This window comes from Alligator mississippiensis, chromosome 3 (genome assembly GCF_030867095.1).
Source record: "Alligator mississippiensis isolate rAllMis1 chromosome 3, rAllMis1, whole genome shotgun sequence".
Taxonomy (NCBI): domain Eukaryota; kingdom Metazoa; phylum Chordata; order Crocodylia; family Alligatoridae; genus Alligator; species Alligator mississippiensis.
In genome coordinates, this window is record NC_081826.1 from 1,800,887 (window position 1) to 1,816,980 (window position 16,094).

A 16,094-nucleotide genomic window follows, 5' to 3' on the forward strand; every position below is an offset into this window, starting at 1 on the left:
GAGCAGGGGCCGCAGGGACGGGGCCCCCAGCCCGGGACAGCGATGTCGCTTTATTTCTTTACTTAAAAGGAACAAAGGACGGGACCCGCTGAGCGCAGCTCGGCCCCGGGGGCGTCTGCTGGGGGGAGTCACAGTGTCTCTCGCCGGCCGGGGCGGGAGTGGGTCCTGGAGGGGGGCTAGCTTTCCGGTCAGGGGGTCAGGAGCAAGCCCTCGGGCCGGGGGCTGCCCAGCACCCATTGCTGGTGATACCCGGGCTCGGCTGAAGTCAGGGAGGGGCAGAGCGCCCGGGACGGAGGCCAAAGGTCGGGGCTCGGGCCCTCAGCAGTGGATCTCGTAGGCGATCTGCGGCTGGAACACCAGCCCCTGATTGACGAAGAGCTCGCCGGGCTCCTGCTCGCCCTCCTCCTCCTCGGCCCCCTCCGGCGTCTGGGTGGCCTGATCCTGCACGGGCTCTGGCAGCCCCGGGAAGGGCCCGCTCAGCGCCTCGGGGTCCTTGTAGGTGGCGAAGAGCGGCTTGCTGCGGTCGATGACGAACATCTCGTGGCCCCGTGCGTCCCGGTACTCCTCCAGCTGGGCGAAGGTGGTGGGCCCGTCCGAGTAGTCGTTGACGTAGAGGATGTTCTCCTCCTTCTTGGCCCGTTTCCGCTTGCGGTGCTTGCGGCCGATCATGGCCAGCAGCAGCAGGGCGACCAGGGCCAGCAGCGCGATGCCCACGGCGATGGCCGTCTGCGTGGCCACGCTCAGCGCCTGGAAGTCCATGCTCTCCAGGTCGTAGAGGGGCTCCTGGCTCACGTCCGCGCCCGGGGCCCCGCGCTGCTGCTGCTGCTGGTGCAGGGACAGGTTGACGGTGAGCTGGAAGAGCACGCGGGCCGTGCCGCCGGGGTTGGAGGCCTCGCACTCATACGTGCCGGCGTGGGCCAGCGTGATGTTGCTGAGGAACAGCATCCCGCTGCCCGTGTCCGAGTCCAGCGCCTGGCCCAGGCTGCGCTCGCTCAGCTCCACGCCCCGTGGCCGAGCCCGCGCCGGCCCCGCTCGTGCCCGTGCCACCTTGCGCCAGCTCACCAGTGGCTGTGGGTAGCCCGAGGCCTGGCAGGACACGTGCAGGTCGTCGCCCAGCCGGGCCGTGGCCTCCGCCGGCTGCACGTGCACGGCGGGCGGGATGCAGATGAGGCTGTTGCCTGAGACGTCCAGCAGGCTCTGGTGTGCCAGGCGCGGCGGCTCCGCGCACGCGATCTTCTTGTCCAGCGGACTCAGCAGGCGCCGGCCCTCCTCCTTCACCCACGTGCCCAGCCAGTGCAGGGCGCAGTCGCAGCGCCACGGGTTCTCTGCCCGCAGGAAAGAGCCTCAGCCCCTTGCCACGGAGCCCCCTTCCCCACGCTGTCTTGGGGACCCCCCTTTCCAGTGACTGCAACCCCCAAGCTGGGCATGAAACCCCCCGAAGTCCTTCCAGGGTGCTGGGGGATAGGGCAGGGCTATCCTGGCGGAGCTTCCTCAGCCGCCCCCACCCCACGGAGCCACGGTGCCCGCCGTGCCAGGGTATTGGAGGCTTCGTGGAGCCGAGGGACTCACCCCCAGCCCGGTGGCAGGGAGAGCTCGGGAGTTACCTGTGAGGCGCAGCACCTGCAGGCTGAGCAGGGGGTGCAGGGTGGCGCGGGTGACGGTGCGCAGGTTGTTCTTGCTGAGGTCCAGCAGCGCCAGCGAGGAGAGCCCGGCCAGCGCCCGCTCCGCCAGCGTCTCGATGCTATTCTCCTGTAGGTGCAGCTCCTGCAGCCTCTGAGGGGGGTAGGGGAGGGCAGGTCAGCACACGTGCATGCGCACATGAGTATGTGACCACCTGCATGTGTGCACGTGCAAGTGCATGCCATCATGTGCGAGCACACGGGAGCAAATGCTGCAAAAGGTGCCAGCGCGGGCATGCAGCCATGCTCGGACAAGCCCTGGCAGGTGACTGCATGGGGTGGGCAAGCACATGCAAATGGTGGGAATGCACGGGAGCAAACACTGCAAAAGGCCCGTGTGCAGCCAGGCTCTGACACATGACTGCACACAGGTGCCCGCACGTACACCTGCCACGTGAGCCATTGCATCAAGATCCCCGTGCCACAGCCAAATACTTAGTGCATGATATGTGCAGGCACCTGGCACAGCTGACACGCTCCGGCCCCATGGCACACTTGCCCTCACAAGCACCTGTTACCTCCCCTCAAACCCTACCAGCCACGTCCTTCCCTGCAAAGAGCCAGGGCACCCCCTGCCCATGTCGCTGCACAGCCCCTAACACCCTGAGCCCTGGGACAGACGGGCAAGATGCAGCCAGGGGAAACTGAGGCACCAGACAGGCAGATGACTTTCCCAGCATCGCAGCTGGTCGTGGGAAGAAGCCAGGCGTCCAGCCTCACCTGCCCACCCCTTCCCTTCCCTTCCCTTCCCTTCCCTTCCCCAGGGGCAGGTGCCCGGACCCAGCGCAGGGGGCACCATTAGCACCCCCCTGGAGCCGGGGAGGTGAGGACGGGGCGCCCCGTTCCCCGCCAGCCCCGCGCTGACCTGCAGGTCGCAGAAGGTGCAGTCGAGGAGGCGCGTGATCTGGTTGCCGGCCAGGTAGAGCACGCGCAGGTGGTCGAGGCCCTGGAAGACGCTGGCCTGCAGCAGGTGGATGCGGTTGGCGTTGAGGGCCAGCTCCAGCAGGCGCTGCTGGGCGCGGAAGGCGCCGGGCTCCAGGGCCGAGACGCTGTTGTTCTGCAGGTAGAGGTACTGCAGCCCCCGCAGCCCCGCCAGGTCCTGCTGCCGGATCTGGGCCACGCCGTTGTCCTGCAGGAACACGGTCTGCGGGGCGGGGGGGCGTCAGGGCCGGGCCTGCCCCCCTCCAGCTCGGGGGGGGCCCTGAGCCAGCGCGCCCAAGCGCAGCCGCGACGCCTCGCAGCCGGCCCGAGCCCGCCACCCTGCCGTGCCTCAGTTTCCCTCTGCAGGACAGCCCCTCCCGCGGGCGTACCTGGGTGGCGGGGGGGATGCCGGCGGGGATCTCCCGGAGGCCGAGCGAGCCGCACTCCACGGTCATGCTGTAGCAGCGGCAGGCGGCGGGGCAGCCCCGGGTGCCCCGCGGCGCCAGGGCCAGGGCCAGGGCCAGGGCCAGGAGCGCGGGCAGGAGCAGCGCGGGGGCAGGCATGGGGGCTGCCGGCGCCATCCTACACCAGCTGCCGAGACAGAGACGGGGCGCTGAGCCGCGGCGGGGACGGCCCCATCCGCCCCCCGGGCGGGGCTGGGACCCTGGCTGGCCTCCCCCCCCCGCGTGGCTGGGAGCACGGAGGGCCACGTGTGACCACCTGCGGGGCGGGCATCGGTTCCAGCCAGCGAGTGGGTACGCGCGTGTGCGCGTGGGGATGTGCGCTGCCCGTGGTGGCAGGGAGGGGGCATGTGCAAGTACACCCGGGAGCATGCGTGACGTGGGGGGAGGGGGTGTGCGCGTGTGCCCAGGGAGCACCGACACACATGTGTGCAGGCACGCGTGTGCGCTGCCCGGGGGGGGGGTCGCAGGGGAGGGAAAGCACTTCGCGGGGAAACTGAGGCAGGGGCTCCTGGGGGGGGGGGCCCGGGGGGCACCCCGGCTGTGGCACGGCCGCCCGCGGTGACCTTGGGCACGTGTCGCGGGCGGCGGCGGCGCGGGGAGCTCAGCACCACGGACAGGGCCGGCCGCAGCCTCAGCCTCAGCCTCAGCCTCAGCCTCAGCCGGGCGCGGCCGCACGGCCCGCGAGGGGGTGGGGGGGGGGTGCGGGGCACGGGGGGGACCCACGCGTGACCCCCCCCCGCGCTCACCCTGTCGGCGGCGGCGGCGCGCGGCATGCTCCCGCGGGGCCGTGGCGGTGCAGCCCCTCGCGCCCGACCCCGCGTGGGCCCCGCCGGACTCGCCCCGCCGCCGTGACGTGCGCCCCGCCCCGGCCAACCGGCGCCCGCCGAGGTGACGTCAGCGCCCCCCCAGCCTTTAACCCTTGGCGCTCCAGGGGGCCGGCCCCAGGACCCACGCGCGGACAGGGACGCGCACACACACGCGCGCGTGTACGGGCCCCGGTTTGCTGCCCAACGCCCGGGCCGGGGTCTCCGCGGCCCCCGAGCCCGGGGCAGCTGGCACCTGGCTCCGGGGCTCCCCGCCACGTGCGGGGGCGCAGCAGGACCCGTCCCCTGCCCCGGCGCCCCCGTTTCCCCCCCGTGGCTCAGGCGCCCACGTGCCCCCGGGCTGCGGCTCCTGGAGGATGCCACCCCCTTGGCGGCTGGCTGCAGCGGTGGGGAGGGGATGGGGGTGCCGCCAGAACAGGCACCCGCGCCAACCCGCCCCCCCCTTACACCCGTCTGCTCCTGACCAGGTGCTGATGGAGAGATGCCCCGGGGCAGGCAGCAACCCTGGGGGCATCTGGGCGCTTGAGCTTCCCCTCAGCGCGTCGGGGTGGCCTGGTTCCCCTCCGGGTGCCCGTGGCACGGCCATCCTGAGCCAGGGCAGGACGGAGCAGGGCCCAGCCTCTTGCGAACACCTGCCCCCACACCAGCATGGGGCAAGGGGAACACGGCTGGGTGGCGTTGTGCCTCCCCGGCTAGGGGCAACTGCGGGGCAGGACGGGGCAGCAAGGGCGAGCGCCCGGATGGAGCCGTCAGGGTGCACCCTGGCCCCGACAAACAGGCCGAGGGGCTGCGGGCTGCTCGCGCCCAGCGGGGGAACAGCTCAGCAGCAGGGGAGACCAGCCCCGCTGGGCCTGGGCGGAGCAGCCGCAGCAGCAAACCAAGTCCCGCTACCTTGCGGGAGCCCCCCGCCACGAGCCTGGAGGGGCAGGACACTTCCCTGCGGCAATCTGGGTTATCCGGCGCGGCTACGATACGGCAGAGCTCAGCAATCTGTGTGGAAGGCACTTTAAGTCCCTGGGCTAATCCCAGGCCAGCGCAGGCAGAGATAATCGCCCCGATACAGACAGGAGCGCGGCCCTGCCTCAGCCCGGCTCACATGCATGCCACCCCCCCCGCCGAGAGCCCAGCAGGGGATGGCTCTCCCCCGGGGCCTGGGACACGAGCACAGCGCCCAGCAGCGAGTGCACGGGCATGGGGGAGAGTGGTGTGCCGGGACTCCCCCCTCTCCTGCCACAGCCAGTCACGACACCAGCCAGGAGCACACATCGCACCTGCTCCATGGATGGAGCTGGCAGTCCCTGCTCCAGGCCCAGGGCATGGCAGGCTGCCCCTTTCCAGCCAACACGGCCAGGGCAGTCTCCGGGCTCGCACCGGGCATCAGGCACGGAGGATGGGCAGCAGCTCGTTGGTGAGGGGGTGGCGCTCGCCCTGCCAGCAGAAGTGGGTGGGGGGCTGCCCAGGGCCCTCACCGTACTCAAAGCAGGAACTCAGCTCGAATGCCAGCCCCGACTTCACCAGCCCCACGCCACTGGCCTTGGGGGGTGCTGGGTGGTAGAGGCGGCCGTTCTCGGGGAGCATGGCCAGCTTGGTGGGCTCGAAGGCAACGGCCAGGCGGGGCCCGGCGCCGCAGTAGGAGAGCAGCTGGTGCCCACCCGTGTCCTGCAGGAGCTGAGTGAAGACGATGGGGCGGTCATCGCAGCGCACGTAGTTGTGCTCCCGGCCGCAGGGCGACAGGTAGGGGAAGGTGTCCTGGTACCGCCCGCTCCGGTTCACCTCCAGCTGCTTGAAGAAGAAGGCCAGGAACTGCTGGTCTGCAAGAGGGGGGAAGAGAGAGACCGGGGCTCAGTGCCAGGGAAGCAGCAGCCCCCTGAGCAGGGAGCGCTGGCCTAGCCTGGCCGCCCCTTTCTTCCCCGGGCAGCCAGGCTGGGCCGGGAGCCCAGTGAGCGAGGACGAACCCCATCTCATTCCCGACCCGAGTCTCGTCGTCTCCCCAGTGCCTGCTGGACTCTCCATGACCTCCGGCCTCGCGCCAGCCCTGCAGACAGGACCTCCAAGACAGGCCCTGCAGACGGGGGATGAGGGGTGCGCACAGGGGTCTGAACCCCTGGGCACTGCGGTGCCCCCAGCTCTGCTGGCAATGGGGCTCATAAATCAGCTCCGAGCTGCAGCCCCCCACTCTGGGCCTCGAGCCCCCCATCATCTGCCTTCTCTTTGCCCCATGACGCGATTCCGGCTGAACATCTCCCTGCCAGCCGGCCTCCGGCAGAGCTGCCTCTGCCACCAAGCAGGACACATCCTGGCTCACTCCAGGCCAGGGGTCCTTGGGGAGAGGGGCAGCGCTGCGGGGAAACCGGCTGTGATGCCTGGCTACTGGGGGCTGGGCAAGAACCTGCCCCCACAAGGAGCCCTTGGGTTGGCACAGAGACCCGTGCGAGGCCGGCTGGTAAAGAAGCCGGGGGCTCTCCTCTGGCACAGGACCCTGGCCCTTCACGAGCACAACGGCAGATAGTGGGCAGGGAAGGCTTGCCCACTCTGCTGTGTCAGGCAGCTTGGGCACAAAGGCACGTACCAGCTCCCTGCTCTTCCAAGGGCACCCACGCCTTGATGCCCACGCCAGTTATTTTTGCATTAAAAGCCTACCCGCCCCGGAGCTGCGGCTTCTGCTGGCAGGGAGAGTTTTGGCCCAGGGCAATGAAGCATGCGCAGAGCACTTTCCAAATGATTATATAAAGCAGCGATGCTGGGTCTGCCCGCTGGAGCCAACCCGTGCCAGGGGGTGCAGGGCAAACCTGCCTCTTGCCTTGACAAGAAAGCAGCTGGCGGTAGCGAATGACTACCAGCTTGTTCGTTTATCCCTCCCACCTGGGCTCCCTTCTTCATTAGCTAATGGGGGATTTCAGCCCTCCTTCATCAAGCTGCTTAGTGGCTCTGAGCAGTGGGAGCGCGAGTGGGTGCGCTGTGGCCCGGCAGTCACGTAGGCCACAGTGGAGGAGGTGCCCGGTCACCTGCCCGCAGCCCCCTCTGTCAGCCTGCAAGGAGAGCGCTAAGCAGACAGGAGGCTCGGTGCCATGAGCGGACGTGGAGCGGGCGAATACAAGTTATTAATAGCGAGAGCTGAAGCTACGTAATCGTGTGCATGAAATTAATATGCAAGAGGCGCTGCAGCTGCTGGGCCAGGGAGCTGGCAGCTAGGCACTGCAAATGGGTTTTAAAGGGGCACGGGCCAGGCTGGAGGGAGACGGCCTGGAGAGGCTGCCCATTACATCCACGGGCCTCGAGCGCTTGCGCAGTTGCGCCCTGGCCCGGTGCCTGAACAGGTCACAGCCTTGCACGGGTGGGAGGGGAGCACTTAGGGGCCACTGACTGTGGGTGCCAAGCAGGCAGCGCTGCTAGCCCCCTCCTACTACTTGCCTCAGTGAGAGCTGGTGCAAGCACCACTCCCAACGCTGACCGAGGGGCTGTAGTAAGAGCCCTGGGTGCATTAACGTGAGCTCTTCAGTGTTACCGGACAGGGAAGGTGAGGGGAAGACATTAAACAAGCCCTGCCTGGACCCCAGCACCCGTCTGGCAGGCTCCCGGTGCACGGGAAAGCTCCAGGCGCCGCAGCCCCAGCCCACAAGCTGTGCTCATGGGACGGTGGAGCTCAGCTGGGCCTGCGTCCGACCTGGACAGCTCGCCAGGCTCTCGGCCCCATTCAGCACATCCACCACCCCGCAGAAAGGTCGGGGGGCTGCTTCCACCTGATGGTGCCCTGCAATTCCTCCGAGGGCTCTGGGCTCCCCTAAACGGCAGCACAAAGCTGCATGGGCTAACAGTCAGGCTGCTGCACCGAGAGACCTGGAGTCGAGTCCCAGCTCTGCCACTGCCCTGTTGGGAGACCTCAGCCAAATCCTTTCCCCTCCCTGCGGCTGTTCCCCTGCCTTGCCCTCAGGGATAAGCCACTATTTCCTGCTATAAACGCTCGCATCCCCCAGCTGAGCTTTTTGGCAATATGGGAACGCAAGCAAGCACCAGAGATGAGCGCTGGATCTCCAGCATCTCAGAGCAAGCAGCAAAGGCCAGCGCTGGCAGGTGATGAACAGGCACTGGCAGATCTGGGTCACGAGCCGGGCCTCCAAGCTCCCATTCATACCCTGCTCCACGCAGAGACGCCGCCCTCCTCAGCCATACAGATGCCTCGTGCTTACCCGGGGCCTTGCAACCACCGAGGGGTGGGGGAAGGGTGTCTCCTCTCTGGGGGCTAAGGGATCAATCAGACACAGAGTCCCACAGACTGTGGGTGCTTGTGGCTCCCAGCCCTGTGCTGCCATTCCCTCGGGGAGCTCCGCTCACCCCTGCCCAGCCCCCGAGACACCAGGCACACATTGGCCACTGCTCTCTCAGCGGCTTTGTTTGAAGACCCTGCAGGTGCAAGCACCGTCTACCGCACGCGTCTTGCAGCAGCCTGCAGCCACCCCAGTGACGCACTGCCTGGGAACCCCAACAACGCTCCCTACAAACCAACTGCCGTGGACTGGCTCAGACCCTAGGTCCACCTGCCTAGTCTCCTGTGGCAGAGAGCAGAGGCTGGGAGAGTGACAGGGTCTGACCAGGGTTTCTCCCCCTGTTCCTCTCCTTTGCAGCCTTCAGCTCCGAAGGTCTGATGCAGAGACCGTGCCCCTCGCCCCCAGGCTCAATAGTGCCTGATGCCCCTTTCCTCCAAGCATGTGTCCCATCTCTCTTCTGAATGTGGCTGAACTCTCAGTTTCCACCACCTCTGGTGGCCACAAGTCCCACCCCGTAATGCCACACCGGGTAAAGAAGAACTTCCTGGTGTTCGTTTTAAACTGACAGCCAGCTCGCTTCATGTTGCGACCCCTTGTTCTCGTCTAGCGAGAGACAGTCAATAATCATAGAAAATGAGAGCGGGACGGGACCCCAGGTCACATCTAGTCCAAACCCTTGCTCAAAGCAGGACCAGCCCCAACTACGTCATCCCAGCCAGGGCTTTGTCTACCTGGGTCTTAAACACCTCCAAGGATGGAGTGTCCCCAATCCCTTTAGGTAGCTTTACTATCCTCCTCATGAGAAAGTTTTTCCTAATATCCAACCTCAACTTGCCTTGCTGCAGCTTGAGCCCATTGCTCCTTGTCCTGTCATCTGCCCCCACTGAGACCAGCCCAGCTCCATCCTCTTTGCAGCCCCCCTGCAGGGAGGTGAAGCTGCTATTCAATCCCCCCTCCAGGCTCAATCAGCCTAGTTCCCCCAGCCTCTCCTCATAATAAATCCCTAGTGACTTTCTCTTTCCCACTCCATACATGTTGTAAAGCCTTCTTCTGTCCCCCTCCAGCATCTCTTTTCTAAACTGGCCTGGCCTTATTAGTCTCCTCCTGGGGAAGCCCCCCCATGCTGCTCATCAACCTTGTTGCCCTTCTCTCTCCTTTTGAAGGTGTGGGGACCAGAGTTGGGCACAACATTCATGGTGTGGACGCCCCATGGGTTTATAAAGGGGCATCGTGATACTTTCTGCTTTGTTCACAATTCACTTCTTCGCCATCCCTGACCTTGTGTTTGCCTTTTTGACAGCAGCTGATCTGTTGTTTTTAGCGACCCGTCCGCAATGACTCCCAGATCTCTTCCCTGGGTGCCAACAGCTAACGTAGAGCCCACCAGCGTGTAGGTAGACCTAGGGTTATTTTTGCCCATGTGCATCACTTTACACTCATCCACGCTGAATTTTATCTGCTGTCTCCCTCAATGGCAAGGCCACTAGCACTCACCACGGCCCCTTGCAGGTGAAACACGTGCTGTTCAGGGACTGGGCACTTCAGACAATTGGCTCCTTTCCCCTCCCTACCAGACCCTGGCCCTCTGGAGGGGTCAGGGGTCTGCTGAGGGCTTAGCCACTGCCACAAATGCAGCTGTCTGCCTGGCAGTCTGCTGCAGAGCAACAGCGAAGAGTGCTGGGTCCCGGTATGAACAAGGCCTCTTATGGGGGGGACACGCCTCATGTCAGCAGCTCAAGCCCAAGCTAGCCCGTGCCCCCACCAGTGTGAAGGGGCAAAGTGAGGGCTGGCCAGAGCATGGCTCAGAGCCTCCCGATCCTAGCATGCGATGCTCCCTGAACGGAGCCTGAGCCTGGCTGGCAGCCAGAGTGATCACACACAGTGCTGGCAGGGTCTCGTGCACGGTGTAGGGAGAAGCTCCTGGGACTTAGCACCCAAGGCCTGTCTCTGGGTTCCTAGAAAACCTCGCCGAGCTCTGGGCTCCATTTAGAGTTTAGCTGCAATTTGCCGCAGGCTCTGCTCGCCCAGTGCGATTATCGGGGGTGGGACAGATTAGTGGCAGCTGCTTCAAGAGAATGGGCTCCCCCAGGCCTGCTTTGCAGTGGGATACCCGACTCCCCCACACCAAGCAACTACATGGGGGAGGTGGCACCTCAGTACCGAGCCATAGGAAAGCTCTCCCTCCCCACGAGCCCCAAACAGGTAAAGGGTTCCTGGCTTTGTCAGGGGCTGCTCCCATACTGCACCAGCTCAGCTGTCTGCAGTGATCCACCAGCCCTAATATAAAACCCCTGATTAAGGATTACCGCAGCAGATGTGGTTCTTTAAAGCCAACCTACAAAGAGGGGATGAGTGCAGATTGGGAGGAAGATAAAACACTGGCAAGAGGCTAAGTGAGGATTGTGGGCATCAGCTCCCAGCTTAGCCATACCAACCTGGACTTCTCTGAATGGCTTTCACTTAGAGGCCCCCGGCTGGGGGGGTGTATAAGAGCCCAGCCCGTCTGACCCTACAAAGACACGCACTTAGGAACAACCCAGCTCAGATGGCAGCAGAAAGTGCTGACAAGTCCAAGCAAGAGCCCTGCAGGTAGAGATTCCTGCCGAAAACCCGCCCCTGGGCAGCAGGGGACCTTGCATTTCTGCAGCTAGTGGGGGAGCTGGGGCAGCTGTGTCACCGTAGCTCAGAGCTGTCACTCTTCAAGCAGACAGAACGGGGTTGCCCCTTGCCAAGGGCGGGCAGCAGAGCACAGGCGTCGCTGTAGTCTCCTGGCAGATGCTTGCACTGTGCATCAACGCCAGGGCTGGCCACCTCCGCAGGCTGCAGCCGCTGGGGAGCAACAGCACTGCTCCCTCAAGCAGGCGTGACCTGCTCTAGCCGGCAGCGCGCAGCAGGGGCCATGGACACTGCAAGAGACCCGATGCCATGGGGGTCAGGGCGCCCCTGCCTCTCTTATTCCCAGGTGGGCTTTGGGGATGTGCAAGCTGCTCTTACAGCCGCTCAGGCGGCACGGTCGGACACAAGGCACCCTGGGTTCAGTGCGCTCGTCTCCAGGCCCCTCTCAGCCGCAGGAGGAGCCCCCTGCCCAGCACTGGGTAACAGTGCGCTGGGTCCATCGGGTCAAGAGCATCAGGGTAGATGCCTACCCCCACCCAGCTCTCTCCCACCCCGCTCAGGACCCCATCCATGGCACAGCACCATCCCAGGGCTCACTGGATCCATCTACAGCACAGCACCTGAGCCCTTCTCAGGGAAACAGGGCCCCTCCCTGCAGCCCGGCACCCCTCAGGATGAATGGGGCTCAGAGGAGACGCCCACGACGGCTCCGTGTCCTGCAGCACCCCACACGGTCCTGTCCCAGCAGCGGCCTGACCCAGCTCCTGCCCCGAGGCAGATGGTGGCGGCAGGGAGGCGGCGTTATGCCTCCTTCCAGGAAAAGGGACCCTGGCCACGGCAGAACCGGGAGGCAGACTGAAGGGCCCGGCTTGCAGAGAAGGAAGGACCTTACCTTTAAAGCAGGTGATGAAGTTCTTCACTTTGGCATCGTCCAGGAAAAGCTGCAAGGCAAGAGAGGGACGGTAAAGGTCAACAGGTCCTGCTTTCCCGTCTGCCTGGGCAGTCGGCGGGAGGCACAAAGGAGCCAAGCGTCTCCATCGAGAAGCCTGCAGCTGGGCGCCACCTCTGCACCACGGAGAGGAGGGGGCTGCCCCGCCACCCTCTCGCCCAGAGCCGGGCGCAGGATCAACTGGGGAGCAAGAGCCCCGCAACCCTGCTGCCTCTGACCAGGATCCGATGCCGCCCTCGCACCGACAGACGCCACGGTGCTTTACATACCCGCGGGGCTGCTGCAGATCGTTGCCAACCCGGAGCCCCAGGGAATGGGCAGCGCTCGCCAGAGCGAGGCCTAATTCCCAGCGGCACCGAGCACCCGCCCGGCTCCCCGCAGCTGGGAGAGGCCACGCTTCTCCCAGCCTGATAACGAGCCACGACCTCGATGCATCTCATCAAAGCCACCGCGCGGTTTGTCGCGGCAGAAATGTTGCCGCGGACGGTGGGACGACGACGCTCGGGAAGACAGCGAGCGCCACGAGAAAGGTCGGCCCGGCGGGGGGCGTTTGTGTCTCCACGGTTGTAGGAAAACCCCCAAACCCGGACAATGAACAGGGTGAACCACCGCCGAACGGCAACAGCCGCGGCAGGCGACACGGACGTGGCCCTTCGTTGTCAGCACGTTCCCGCCCGTAACATCTATGTTTCCCGACTTCCTTCTGCTTTACCGTATCAATGCCACGCGCCAGCTGGCGTTATTTTCCCCCCCGATTAGGCGTTATTCCAACCCAAAGCACTAAAAAAGGGACAGATCTCACGCCGACACTTCCACCCGCCCCCGGGAGGGAACCGAGCGCTGCTGGCAGGGGACGCGACGCACAAACGAGTCGCGGGTCCCGTCGGGGGTTGGTTCTGCTTTCGTGCGCGGTCCCGGAGGCCGTGCGAGCGGCAGCTCCGTTTCCACGCGACCGGCCCGCCAACGAGGCCCATTCCTAACGAACGGGGTTTTCGGTTTGGATTACGACGGGGGGGGGGGGGTGTTTACCCTCCTGCTCACACGTGGCATCCTGGGGGTCGGCCCCCCAAAAACCCTCCTTGTAAGGGGGAGACCTGCCTGGGAACCACCCCCAACACCCCTGCCCCCAGGTCCTCCCCCGAAATCTGCCCCCCACCGCGCCGGGCGGGGCGGGGCGGGGCGGACCTGGCCCTGGTGGTCCACGTAGTAGAAGTACTCGCGGGCGCGGGGCCCGGGCCGCTGCCCCTGCCTGTAGGCGGCGGCGCCGGCCCGCAGCAGCGCGCGCAGCACCCGCATGGCGCCGGGGGGCGGGGGACAGTTGCCAGGCACCGCGGTCCGGCACCGCTGCGTCCCCCCAGCCCCAGGGGGCGGGCACTTCCGCCCCGCCCCGCCCCGCCCCCAGCGGGCCCGGCTGCGCCCGGCGCTCGGCGCTGATAGGTTTCTGCCCGCCGCCAGCGCCAGGGTCCGTCACTTCCGCCTCGCCCCGCCCCGCCCCGCCCCCCGCGGGCCCGGCCTCCGGAGTGCCCGGCGGCCCGGCGCGAGCGTTCCTGGGAGCTGCGTGTGTTCCTCCCCCTCCCCCTCCCGCCGCGGGGCCCGCCGGGTCCTTGCCCTCAGCCCCCCCAGTGTGCTCCAGTGCCCCCCACAGCCCCCCAGTCCATCCTGTGTGCGCCAGTTGCCCCCATAACCTCCCCAGTGTGCTCCAGTTGCCCCCCATAACCCCCAATGTTCCCCAGTTGCCCCCCATGGCCCCCCCAATCCACCCTGTGTGCTCCAGTTGCCCCCCATAACCCCCAATGTTCCCCAGTTGCCCCCCAGAGCCCCCCAATCCACCCTGTGTGCTCCAGTTGCCCCCATAACCTCCCCAGTGTGCTCCAGTTGCCCCCCATGGCCCCCCCAATCCACCCTGTGTGCTCCAGTTGCCCCCCATAACCCCCCAATGTTCCCCAGTTGCCCCCATAGCCCCCCAGTCTGCCCTGTGTTGTCCAGTTGCCCCCCATAACCTCCCCCATGTGCTCCAGTTGCCCCCATAGCCCCCCAGTCAGCCCTGTGTTGTCCAGTTGCCCCCCATAGCCCCCCCAACTTGCCCTGTGTTGTCCAGCTGTCTGCCCCCCCCCCATCCTGCCTTACGCGGCCCAGCGGTCTCCCATACACTCCCTATCACGCCCCCCCCCCCGTATGGCTGCGCTGCCCCCCATCGACCCCCCAGCCTGCCCTGCGTGGTGCATGTGCTTCCCATACCGCCGGGGCCTGCCCTATACGGTCCAGCGATCACCCATATACCTCGCTCCAGCCTGCCCTGTATGGCCCAGCTGCTCCCAGTACACCCGCCCTGCCTGCCTAGCACCCCACGTGCTTCCCATAGAGGCCCAGCCTGTCCTATGTGGCCCAGCGGCCTCCCTACACCACCCCTCCCCTGTCATATATGGCCCACTCCAGCCCCACCTCCGTGTCCCATACATCCCCTGCTCTGGCCTGCCCAGGTCCCACACAGCACAATTTTTCCCCCTTACATTCACCCCTACTGGGACCTGCCCCATATGCATCCAGCTCTGGCCCTCCCAGTGCCCTGGAGCCCACCCTAGTCTTCCCTCGTCTCCCCCACCCAGGACTCCCTGTCGTTTTTCTGCCCCCTGCTCCAGCTCGCGGGGTCTCATAGAGGCCAGGGAGACCGGCACAGACTGGGAGGTGGCCACTGCCCGGCCAGCGTCCAGACACGCGAAGCAAGGGCAGAAGGCAGGGCACCCCCACAACTCGGGGACAGCTCCTTGCTTGCGGGAGGCTGGACGTCCCTGCCGCCCCTCCGGTCAGTAGATGGCACTCCAGCTCCGCGCCACGTTGGAAGCACCAGGCGCAGCTGGATAACACAGCCAAGGGGCGGCGGATGGCCTTGACCCCAGCCCTGGGCCACAGAAGGGGCCATCGCTGACCCCAGGTCCTGGGAGAGCCGAGGATGAGATGATCTGGCCTTTGCAAGCTCAGGTGCAAGAGGTCCCTCTTCTAGCCTGAGCCTTTTGGACGGGGCGAGACATAAATCTAATAAATGGCTAAAATAGGCCGAGCTGCCATCATTTCTCTCCCGGGGGCAGCTCCAGGTGGAGACGCGGGACGGGTGCGTAACCCCGCGGGGCAGGAGACAGGCGTGGGAGGTGGGCTTGCAGCTTCCAAACCAGCAGGCTGGGTGCTGGGAATCCGGGTGCGGACACACGTGACGCGGTTTAGATGCAGGGCGGACTCGAAACGTTCGGACGTGCAGGCCCATCAAACTGCCCTGCAGGCGCCCGGGGTGGCTCAAAGCAGCTCTCAGGTCCCACGGTGGATGTGGACACCAAGCAACACTGGTCTGGTTGGTCCTCCAGGCATCCCACACTGCATTGCTTCAGGCAGCCCACTCTCCACTGCATCCACACTGCATTGCTCCAGATATCCCACACTGCATTGCATCCATACTGCATCCCACACTGCATTGCTCCGAGCATCCCACCTTGTATTGCATCCACACACTGCATGGCATCCACACTGCATTGCTCCAGGCATCCCACACTGCATTGCTTCTCACCCCCTACCAACCACTGCTGCAACTGGCTGCTCTAGGACGCAGCCAGAACTCTACTGCCCCTTCCACCCCCTCCACCTTTTTTATCAATAAGCCCCTTTGCCCTGATCAATACAAGCAATACCTTTTCTAGCGAGCGGCTGTGCCACAGTCAACCACAGCCCCCACCAACCACAGCCCCCACCCCGACACCCCCAGCCCCTGGGCCCACAAAGCCCTTCTTCCCCTCGCCACGTCTGGGCACATGCAGCACAGACATCAGTCAAGCGCAGGCCATCCAAGTTTATTGAACTTGTGCTTAGAGAAGGGACAGCAGAAAGGGAGCAGGACCTCCCCAGGCGCAGGTCACCCACCCCAGGGACCCCCAAAGCATGGGGGCATGCTTCCCCCTCCAACTCACTGCCAAGCTCCCCTGCCTGCGGTGAACATCACACCCTTCCATGCCTGAAAAGGTGCTGTTCTCCCTGGAGCGCCAGGCGCTGTACGTGCGGGCACCTCTGTGGCTGGTTCCCCGTCAGGGACACAGGGGCGTGGTTTGACTGTGGGTAACTGCACCTTTCAAGGGCCAAGCGCCCTGTAGCCCGGTGTGTCCCCGTTGGCTTTCATCCTGGCCCCCCAGCACCGCGCCACGCCAGGCTGCAGGGCACGGGTGTCCCGAATGGACCGGTCCCAATCCAGGAAAAGGGATGGGAGGATGCGGCAGGGCTGGGCAGGAGGGAGGAGCACGGCTCGACCCCTGCCCTATGCGTGCCCTGCCAAGGAGGGGGCCAGGAGGCTTGCCCCAGCAGGGTCATGCTAGAAACCCTCCATCTGCCTGTGGGCA

The 16,094-nt window shown here is 65.6% G+C and overlaps 2 protein-coding genes across 3 annotated transcripts; both read right to left on the minus strand.

Annotated features, from left to right (window-relative positions):
* Window positions 1-30: 30 nt before the first annotated feature.
* On the minus strand, window positions 31-4,789 carry LRRC24 (leucine rich repeat containing 24). 2 transcript variants are annotated; one of them, XM_059723672.1, is made up of 5 exons: window positions 3,811-4,789; window positions 2,990-3,191; window positions 2,545-2,823; window positions 1,605-1,773; window positions 31-1,325 (listed from the first exon to the last, which is right to left on the minus strand). In XM_059723672.1, exons 2-5 carry the CDS (start codon window positions 3,179-3,181, stop codon window positions 319-321), a joined length of 1,647 nt encoding a protein of 548 aa, XP_059579655.1. In that variant the 5' UTR covers window positions 3,182-3,191; window positions 3,811-4,789; the 3' UTR covers window positions 31-318. The 2 variants fall into 2 exon arrangements, with proteins under 2 accessions (XP_059579655.1, XP_059579654.1); XM_059723671.1 differs by lacking the exon at window positions 3,811-4,789 and having other exon boundaries at window positions 2,990-3,687.
* Window positions 4,790-4,877: 88 nt separating this feature from the next.
* C3H8orf82 (chromosome 3 C8orf82 homolog) lies at window positions 4,878-13,095 on the minus strand. Its single transcript, XM_059723675.1, has 3 exons — window positions 12,904-13,095; window positions 11,662-11,710; window positions 4,878-5,699 (listed from the first exon to the last, which is right to left on the minus strand). Exons 1-3 carry the CDS (start codon window positions 13,012-13,014, stop codon window positions 5,266-5,268), a joined length of 594 nt encoding a protein of 197 aa, XP_059579658.1. The 5' UTR covers window positions 13,015-13,095; the 3' UTR covers window positions 4,878-5,265.
* Window positions 13,096-16,094: the final 2,999 nt, after the last annotated feature.